The sequence below is a fragment of the Sebastes umbrosus genome, chromosome 16, assembly GCF_015220745.1.
Source record: "Sebastes umbrosus isolate fSebUmb1 chromosome 16, fSebUmb1.pri, whole genome shotgun sequence".
NCBI classification, from domain to species: domain Eukaryota; kingdom Metazoa; phylum Chordata; class Actinopteri; order Perciformes; family Sebastidae; genus Sebastes; species Sebastes umbrosus.
In genome coordinates, this window is record NC_051284.1 from 19,976,533 (window position 1) to 19,986,158 (window position 9,626).

General features: G+C 38.4%; 1 protein-coding gene across 1 annotated transcript; it reads right to left on the reverse strand.

Moving 5' to 3' along the window:
* Positions 1 to 109: 109 nt before the first annotated feature.
* orc3 (origin recognition complex, subunit 3) lies at positions 110 to 8,698 on the reverse strand. Its single transcript, XM_037746698.1, has 20 exons — positions 8,362 to 8,698; positions 8,202 to 8,259; positions 8,023 to 8,120; positions 6,395 to 6,533; positions 5,752 to 5,856; positions 5,455 to 5,621; positions 5,205 to 5,356; positions 4,841 to 5,000; positions 4,029 to 4,142; positions 3,752 to 3,885; positions 3,425 to 3,488; positions 3,207 to 3,323; positions 2,989 to 3,068; positions 2,566 to 2,699; positions 2,000 to 2,094; positions 1,800 to 1,897; positions 1,550 to 1,691; positions 1,349 to 1,465; positions 972 to 1,051; positions 110 to 373 (listed from the first exon to the last, which is right to left on the reverse strand). Exons 1-20 carry the CDS (start codon positions 8,383 to 8,385, stop codon positions 268 to 270), a joined length of 2,184 nt encoding a protein of 727 aa, XP_037602626.1. The 5' UTR covers positions 8,386 to 8,698; the 3' UTR covers positions 110 to 267.
* Positions 8,699 to 9,626: the final 928 nt, after the last annotated feature.

A 9,626-nucleotide genomic window follows, 5' to 3' on the forward strand; every position in this document is an offset into this window, starting at 1 on the left:
CAAAATAGTTGGCAATTAATGTGAATAATTGACAACTAATCGGTGAAGCTCTAGATGTGTTTGCTTAATACACAGTTATGAGTCAAAATCAACATGCATGGCACCATGATTATTAGACAATATTCACATATATTTTATTAGAAGGAAAAATACAGTACAAAATATAAATCGAAGTCAAGTTTGATAAGAGCTGGGATGAAGGGAGACCGCAGCCACAGATGTACGTAAAGTGTGTGTGTGTGGGGTTTGTTTTTTTTGAGTGTTGGGTCAGCAGCCTCCCCAGGTGAGTCGAGCCACGTGGTCGGTCTTCTGCTTGGTGGACTTTATGAAGCCCAGAAACTCGAGCTCGGACACGGCTCGGATGAAACGAGCGCTAGAGAACAAGCTAAGGAAGCAAATTTCTCAACTGTGTATTATACTCTGGAACAAAAAGTAAAATAATTCAGATACAATCACCACTCCGACCACCTCATCTGTCATGAAACTTCATCGAATGAACTAACTTGTGTTACATGTCCCTAAAGCAAACAATTCAAAAATCAAATCAAAAATTCATCACAACATTGGTGGGATAGCATGATCGGAAAAACATGTTTGTAGATAAAGTTATGGAATAGGAATGCAAAACTGAACTGTGGACTTGAACCGTTGCACCACTATTGAATACAGGCCTGCTAATTATCTGATGAGTTGCCAGAGACATAGAAGAGGCAATCATCTGAACATTGATCTACTTGACCATTAAGTAGCCTGCTTTATTCCATGTAAAATATAAGTGTTTTGGCTTCATATAATATAGAAATATTCATTACTTTCAATCAATTAATTAATATATTTTGGAGTTCAAACACAGAAATAGTTGTTTTCTTCTCCCTAATGTGCAAAACAAACCAAACCGTGACCCAAAAAAATGCAATACAAACCAAACCGTGGGCTCGTTGAACTGTTGCACCACTATTAAAGAAGGATACTGTTTGACTTCATCCACTTTCCCAAAATTGTCAGAATCTGGGTTGTTCCCTTCAGCAGCAGAAACCACGGTGGCATAGGCCTGTAAACAAACAAACAGGCTGTCATTCATGTCAGTATCCAGTCCGTGCTGGGCCGATATTTTGATTTTCAGATCAATAACGTGACACATTGATCCTCGGGATCAATAAAAGCCTCCTCTAGAGAATGAAAAACAAACTTCCGACCATCAAAGTTTGTGGGGCAAAGGTGCTGTTATTGTTGGGAGGTTAAATGGATGCTGTACAAACATCATCATCATATCTTGTTTTTCCTTAAAGACTTTGGTTGATGTAGTTGAATTACATTATTAGACTAATTATTCCGTGTATAAACTCACCTCCAGCCAGTCGTAGAGGTTTATCAGCCTGCCGCACTCCAGGTGGAGTTTGTACACGAGGCAGATATCAGGAGCGGCGTTAGAGACGGATCCATCCTCAGTCTTTAGGTGCTCATTCTGGAAGAAGAGGCTCCAATGAGTACTTTCAGTTTCTCCTCATAGTTATACACACTTGATGCGATGAAGAAGAGGCACACGTACCTGAAGATAATAGTAGGGAGTGTTGAGTGCAGCCTGAATGGAGGTGCGAGGTGTTGCGTTGAGGTGGCGTCTCACAGTGGCAGAAGACGTGTAGTAGCAAACTTCATTCAGTGTCTGAGACTCGGGGGGAGACAGGTGACTCCTGTGTGGGAGATGGAAACGTTAGCCAAAGAAGAATTTCAACCATATTTATGTAATTCAAATTGTATAAAATTATTTTCAGCAGAGCAAGAAGGTAATTATGTCTCACTTCACTAAGCCGTCGATGAACTCGAGAGCTTCATTTCGCAGAGCCTCAAACGGACTCAGTTTCTTGGATCTCCGAGACTTGTTCATCTCCAGCAGCGTCTAGAATACGTGAGAATAATCACACAGTTTATGGATTGCACACAACAGCGAGGTGGAGAATCTCTTCACATAACGTTCTTCATAAAAACCATAAAAACAAACCTTCTGCAGCTGGAAGAGATCGGTTTTCTTTTGAAGATTTTTCACTGGAGAGGTGATGCTCTCTTCCACACTGGGGGGAGGTTCAGCAGCTACTGCTGTTAAGAACGAGACAAAAGAATTGCAACAAGTGTTTTTGCGTATTCATTACTAGTTAAAGGACAGTTCAAGAAATGTCTCATTTCATCTTGAACCTCATGGCTATACACTTCTGTTGGTTGTACATATTTACTTACTCTAGGTTTGTTTGTTTTTTTCTTTTACTACCATGTATGCTTGCGAGTTTTGTGTATATAGATATTTTTGTGTTATATGTTCTTTTTGTTTTGTTTGCTTTTGATGAGTAATAATCTAATTTATTTGTTTAAATAGGGGAGGACTCTGAATACACCTTCCAGGCTTCTTTCCTCTTCTTTTCCTCTCAAATTACTGTTTTCTCCAATTGTATGTATTTTATATCCAAATAAATAAAACTAAACACCTCCAGTAATAATTATCTGAAAACAGAGACTAATCCAGAGTGAACGCAAAATGTCATGTCGGTGCTACTTCATTTTTTTACTACTTACTGTCCAACTGCTTAAATTTGGCGAGCATTTCTTCCAGCTGGACAAGAGCACTCTTCATCTTCTTTGACTTGGCAGGCTGCAGAATCTCCGCACACCTCTGTAGCAAAGCGACCAGCATGTCTTTAGCCAGCATCCTGGAGGGAAATTTGCACACAAGATTTACAACTGAATGGTACAGCGGCACCCCAAAATCAGACTGGGTTGTTTTTGAACTAACGCCTAGTTAGCTCTTCATAAAAGGCCAGCGTCAAACAATAAAAGCTGTTTGGCTGTATATTAATGACCATTTGGCCACCAGGAGGAGCAATAATCATCTAAATATCCTGGAATATGTGGTGAAATGTGTGAATAAAGTTGGCTAGAAAGGAAGAAGTACTGTTTATTACTACTTACTAACCATCCAGACTAAATATCCAGACTTACTTCAGAAGCTTCATGGCTGACTGGTAATCCTCATTCTCTGATATGTTCTTCTCCAGACATATTAAATGGAGCTCTCTGATCTGTAGCACACACACATAATTCAGTGTAACATCAAGGCAGTTTGAAAAAAAAAAAAAAAAAACTGACACCATTACGTCAACACTACAAATAGTTTTCAAAATGTAGTTTAGTGCACTTCTAGAGCAGTGATTTCTTGCCTGCTTTCCGAGGGGGTACCGAGGTAACGATGAGGTCAGAGTGTGGAGACACCTCAAGACAGGATAATAGTTCTTGTGATATTTGCGGAGGTCTTTAATCAGCTTCTGACACACCTCCTAAAAAAACAGAAAGAAACGTAAAGCATTAGATTCTGTCCAGGTATGTGCGCTCATTATTGGCTAGTGCCTCAGATGAAGCGATAAAACAAAGAATGCACCTTTAAGTGAGTGTCGTCCGTGAATAGATTCACTTGTTCCTGAGGTTCCTGCTTCTCTACATACCTGGGGAGAAAACACACAGGTTAGACTCGATTTTAAGACTTTGTAAAGTTCTACATTTGAAAAGGTCAACCAAACCATACAACAAGCTACTAAACCACATACAACAAGCCAAGTTACCGGTTTGTTCACTGCTTGCAGCCAAACTAAATGGTATATTTACACAGTTTGATGTTTTGTCTGCCAAGTCTATTTAGAGTCATTGCACACGTGAAAACCAAATTGTGTGTGTGTGTGTGTGTGTGTGTGTGTGTGTGTGTGTGTACCTCTTGAATGACGGCAGCTGCCTGATCCCCTCCAAGTCGCTGTGACCGAGCTGCATCACATTAAGCAGAGCCGCCTTCTTCTTACAGCACAGCACACTGAGAGGCTGAGAGTGAAAGTGCTCCAACATGGCCAGCTGCACCAAGACAAAGCACAACACAAAGTTAGTTTAGCACCATGTGCGTGTGTCTGAATTAAGACACGCGAGTCTACAGACAACCGGTACAAACGGAGGATAATACACATATTGAATGAAGTATTTAAAAGGCTACTCTGTACCTGAACGCCCTTGATGAAGTTTCTCACTGAGAAATCGTGGTAGAGGAAGATGCTGATCAGCACCTGCATCACTTTACCGTTGAGCTTAAACGGGAACTGAGGTGTCAGGATCAACTGGAAACGTAAGACAAGACAAAAAATGCAATTAACTTCCAGGGAATTCACTTATACAATAGTCTGGTAAAGAATTTGATTGGAAAATGTGCAACTTAGATTACATTTTACGGTGCAGGTGATCATGTTATTGTGTCTATCGCCTGTATCTGAGTAGCCAAATCTGTCCCTCACATGTTTACAGATGACATAGCAAAACATAAGCTTAATTCAATTCAACACATTCTTTAAATTCTCTGAACACCCACAGATTTGTTTTCAGTTATTCTGGCAGATTAGAAGATGGTCCGGAGTTTTGATGGGAATTTATTAGGTCCAAATCTTCATCTATCAATAACAATGATAAAAGGTATAATTTGTCCCGCTGTAACAGGTTCAACAAAGCTAACAGGAGACTCAGGAAGATGTCACTCAATTAGCCTAAACACGCCCACACAGTCCTGAGGAGAGGTCTGATCAGCCAGGTGAACAAAAAACACCTGTGTGGATGTTCAGAGGCTTTAAAAGGCTGCACTGTTCCTAATTTGGATCCTCAACACAGATCTAAATCCTCTGATACAATCTCAATAATGCAGAACAGCAGCAAAGATGTAGATTTTGAGCTTCATGAAGTAAAAAAAAAAGTAAAATACCTGCACGAGTTGGGAGTTCACTTTCAAAATGTAGAAGTAAGAAAAACTCTGTGAATGAAAAACTACCTTGTCTATGACTGTGGCCAGGTGCTGTGTGCAGGAGAGGGACTGGAAGAGCTCTATACACAGCAGGGAGGACACAGAGTGGGGCAGCATGTGTTGGATGGTGCTGGGCGATGTGGCGATACCGAAGATGAACATCAGCGGGAGACGTTCAATGTACCGGCTGTGGAACGGAGAACATGTCCATGGGGATACCGTTTTAACATTTCAACTTACAAAACTGCATCAATAAAACACCGGATATTTTTCTCAGTGGGTCACTTGGTTTAACACTAGTTCAGATGTATGGGAAAGTGGCTACAAATCATGATCATTTTATTGTAATTTCGTAAACAGGAAGAGGCTGATGCTCAAAGTTTCTAGTTACCTGCAGATGAGTATGAAGTCCTGAAGAACTCTTGGGTTGAAAGCCTCCAAATCTTTGAAAATAATTACAACGGGAGGCTGCTGCTGCTGCTGCTGCAGATCATCTCTGACAGGAGAACTACGCTTTTTTCCAGGAGTATCAGTGTTGGATTTCTGAAAAACAGGGACAAACATGCTTTTAGGTGATCAAACTCTTTTTATGTACCTAATTAAAAATGTAAAAATCATATAGTTATGCTTCACGGTCGCACCTTTGTTTTGGCATTGTACCAAGCACAGAGTATACTGAGGGAGCAGTGCACACTCTTGTGGAGCTGAGCAACGCTCTGCTCAGCCTGCTCCTCTTCCTCATCATCGTCCACAGTCACAACGGTGCCCATTAACCTCTCCAGGACCCTCTTCATCAAATGCTTCAATGCTGAAATAATAAAAAAACAATATAAAGACTTGAAAGCAAATCCCGTAATGGTGGTATATGACAAAATAGTTGCTACTATTACTATTCTAAGATACAAAGTTTCTTCAAAATCACCCTCCGAGTCCCTTACCTCCGCACTCTTTGGCCTGTACAGACGCCACATGCGGAGTGACAGACTGCTGGAGCAGGTCAGACAGACTCTGGAAGGTCATGTCGTGGTCCGGGACATTCACACCTTTGAAGAAAAAAACAAACAAAATGCATGACTCAATGTTAGATAGGGATTCAAGACACGCTCCAAAGGCATACCACAAGACTGTTGAAAATAAAGAGAGGGGATGATTTGTTTCCATTATATTCTAAATGTGCAGTTGTTTGGATAATTAGTAAGCAAATGATATAAGTTACTAGGGGTGTAAATCGCAAGTTTCTTTACAATGCAATATTATATTGATTCTTTGGACAACGATACGATATTTGCCAATATCACAAAGTCTGCCACGATACAATTGTTCACTAAAAAGTGCCACATTTCTCATGTTTAAGCACTGTTTGGATGTTTAGGAAGGAGGTGGGCTTGGACGGAAATGGTGACACAGACGTGCCATGGGACTTTCAAAATAAAGGCGTATCTTAAAGATGACGACATACATATAAATTGATGTTTTCACTTTGCATCGATGATATTGGATCGTTGATCACTGAATCAATATATCGATCCATATCGGTGTATCGTTACACCCCTATGGGTTACTGCCTCGTCAACAACATACCGAGCACCAGAGCCGCTGTGGGAATCTCACTGGCCCTCATCTGTGACGCCCAGTCGCTGTGTTGGCGACTGGAAGAGGACTTCCTCGTGAAGTCCAGCAAGCTGTCCAAGATGTTCCTGTTGAGCTCATCCTGTAAAACCTTACAGGTAGCAAAAACATATATTTGTTAAACTTTTTCTTTTTCTCTTACTAAATTCAAATCCATAAATTGTTTCTGAGACAATGTTTCTGTTTGGGGCTAAAATCTTAAAGGTCCCATATCGTGCTCATTTTCAGGTTCATACTTGTATTTTGTGTTTCTAGAACATGTTTACATGCTGCAATGTTCAAAAAAAAACTTTATTTTCCTAATACTGTCGGCTTGAATATGCCTGTATTTGTCCTCCGTCTGAAACGCTCCGTTTTAGCGCATTTTGACGGAATTGCAACAGCTTGGGTCCAGGTTTACTTCCTGTCAGCTGATGACATTCACATACGCTGCAACAGGAATTAAACTGGGACACCTTTAGAATGTTTACTTTTAAAATTGTGTCAAGGGTCTAAATATTGTATATTTGTGACATCACGAATGGGCAGAAATCCTGACAGCTTGTTTCAAATGCAGAGTTTCTGAATACGGGCTGTGTGTATTTATTTGAGTGTTTTGATACTTTCACAGTATTTATATAGGACTTAAGCCTGCTTTATAATAAAAAAAAAACATGAAAATCTCACTTTTTTATAATATGGGACCTTTAAGGCTATTGTTTACCATGTAAACATCTCTCAAAAATAATGCACTGTTCAATTGCAGATTAGACCCTTTTCACAGCAGTGATTTTGACATGTCATAGCAGAGTAAACACAGGTGTAATTAATCAAATTCATTATGGCCCCATTCTATTTAGTGTGTCAGTGAGCCAGCATGCACAATACCAGGGCCCTGGTAAATGGAAAAGGGACATAATTAATGTTTATTAGTCCCAAGCATATAAAGATGATGCTCCCTTATAGTACTATTAAATATTATATAATAGTTGTAGTATACCCAATAGTATTAGTTTTAAACATTTATACCAAGATGTAAAGTTTAATATGTACCGGTATTTAGGTATTTATATGGCATATTTAATATTTAGCTATATCTGTCAAGTGTTAATGAACATTATAATATGGGTCCTGGGCAGGATTTTTTTTTTATTTTGCCCTTTTCAATATCATTAATAATAATAATAATAATATTATTATAACAATATAATTAATTGCCCTTTAATGTGTGATTAATGTTGTGTTTTATAAATTATTTTAAATTTGATCATTTTAACTGAGTAAAGTATCTTTGAAATGTGTAATTTGTGTGTTGAGAAAGTAACATAATTAATGTTATTAATTACACCTATGTTTAGCCTGCAATGACATGTCAAAAGGGCTGTTGTGAAAAGGACCTATAGAGGTGGTATCTCCTGCTCTTGTCAACACATCTGGTTGTTTTTGTGACACTGCTTTTGGTTCTGTATCATATATGCTGCTGAGACACCACTAATAGGCATTAAAACATTTCATATAATATATAAAAATGTACCAAATAACCTTAATGACACCACCATATTAGAGAAAGAAGTTCTGTTAGATTTAATATCTCCTCTTACCTCTGTGTCTGTTTTAATCTTGTCCCATAGATCCTGACACAGCTTGAATCGTGTCTCACTGTTCTCAGCACCTTCACAGCCATGAATGAAATGATCCTCTGTGGAGGAGAAAGTAGCATCAAGGTGAGTGTTGTTATGGGAAGTGAAGATATTCTCCTATAAACATCAACAAAACTCACCCAAACTGAGTGTCTTCTTCTTCTTCTTGTTGTTACTTGGCTTGAAAACAAAGCATCCCTGAAATATCAAGTTACAAACAGTTAACTATGAACATAAACAAGGTTAGTTAAACACTGATGTGAGGTTTAATGTTAACATAACGTCTGAATATCTCGTTACCTTGGATACAGATGAAGTAGACATGTTAGGCTCGTCCAGTCAGTGACGCTGCTGGTGCTGTATACAACAAGCTAGCCACTACTTCCCGCCAATGTGACGTTTACGGAAAGAGTTGTGTTCAGGTAACAAACGGTTTACGCAGCGTGTTCATAGTTTAACGTTAGCTTAGCTTGGTTAAGTTATCGTGCATGATTAAAAACTTTCATAACCAAACTAAAAATGACAAAATGCGACCTTATTACGTTATTTCTAGTTTATAATTCTATTGTTTTAATTGCGGTGGATTTTTTTACAACATTGCTGATCTTGAACACCCCTGACCCTTTACAGCATCCCTGCTTTCCCTGGGTCATGTCTAGAAGGTAACCCGAAAATTGTGAAATCTGATATGAGCTCCGCAAAACTCTCGCGAGACTCGCTATCCAACGAACTATCCTAACGGACCATAAACATCTCGCGAGAGTTTCCCCAGTTTGCTGGTCCCCTTGATATGACCGTTTCCCTGTTAATGGCCTCTTTGCAGTGTTTAATGTTCATATCCGTAGGTGACCCTCATTATAAAGATGATGCTCCGTGATACCACTAATAAAGTTATTATATAATAGTAGTAGTATACGCAACAGTAGCACTTTTAAACATTTATACCAGGATGTTAAGTTTAATTTGTATGTATTAGATATTTATATGGCATATTCAAAATTTAGCTATATCTGTCAGGTGTTAATGAACATTATAATATAGGTCTCACAAAAACAGGGACCTGGCCAGGACTTTTTATATTTTTCTCAGGGAAAAATATAAAATATAATGACTATAATTTAATATAATTAATTGCCCTTGGATGTACGATTAATGTTGTGTTTTATATATTGTTATTTTAATTTATGATCATTTTAACTGTGTAAAGTGTCTATGAAAAGCGCTGTATTAAAAAAATTTATTATTATTATCAATAGTCTTTAGTTAGCATTGTGCATATTGTATGGCATTTCTCTTTATGTAAAAAATATTTTACTTGGATTTGTAATGTTTTTAATAGGACATGCTTTTGTACAAGAATTTGATTGTATGTAATATAGATTTCTGGTGGTTCCTAGGCAGATGACAATAAAAAACTGAATTTATACAAAAAAATATTTTCATGCAAATTAAGTCAGCAGACAAAATTATTATTTTAAGCGATCTTGCTCTAATATTTTGTCAGAAATTCAAATACAATCAACTAGAGGTGTGACACGCTATGACATGCCATTATTTGTCTATTT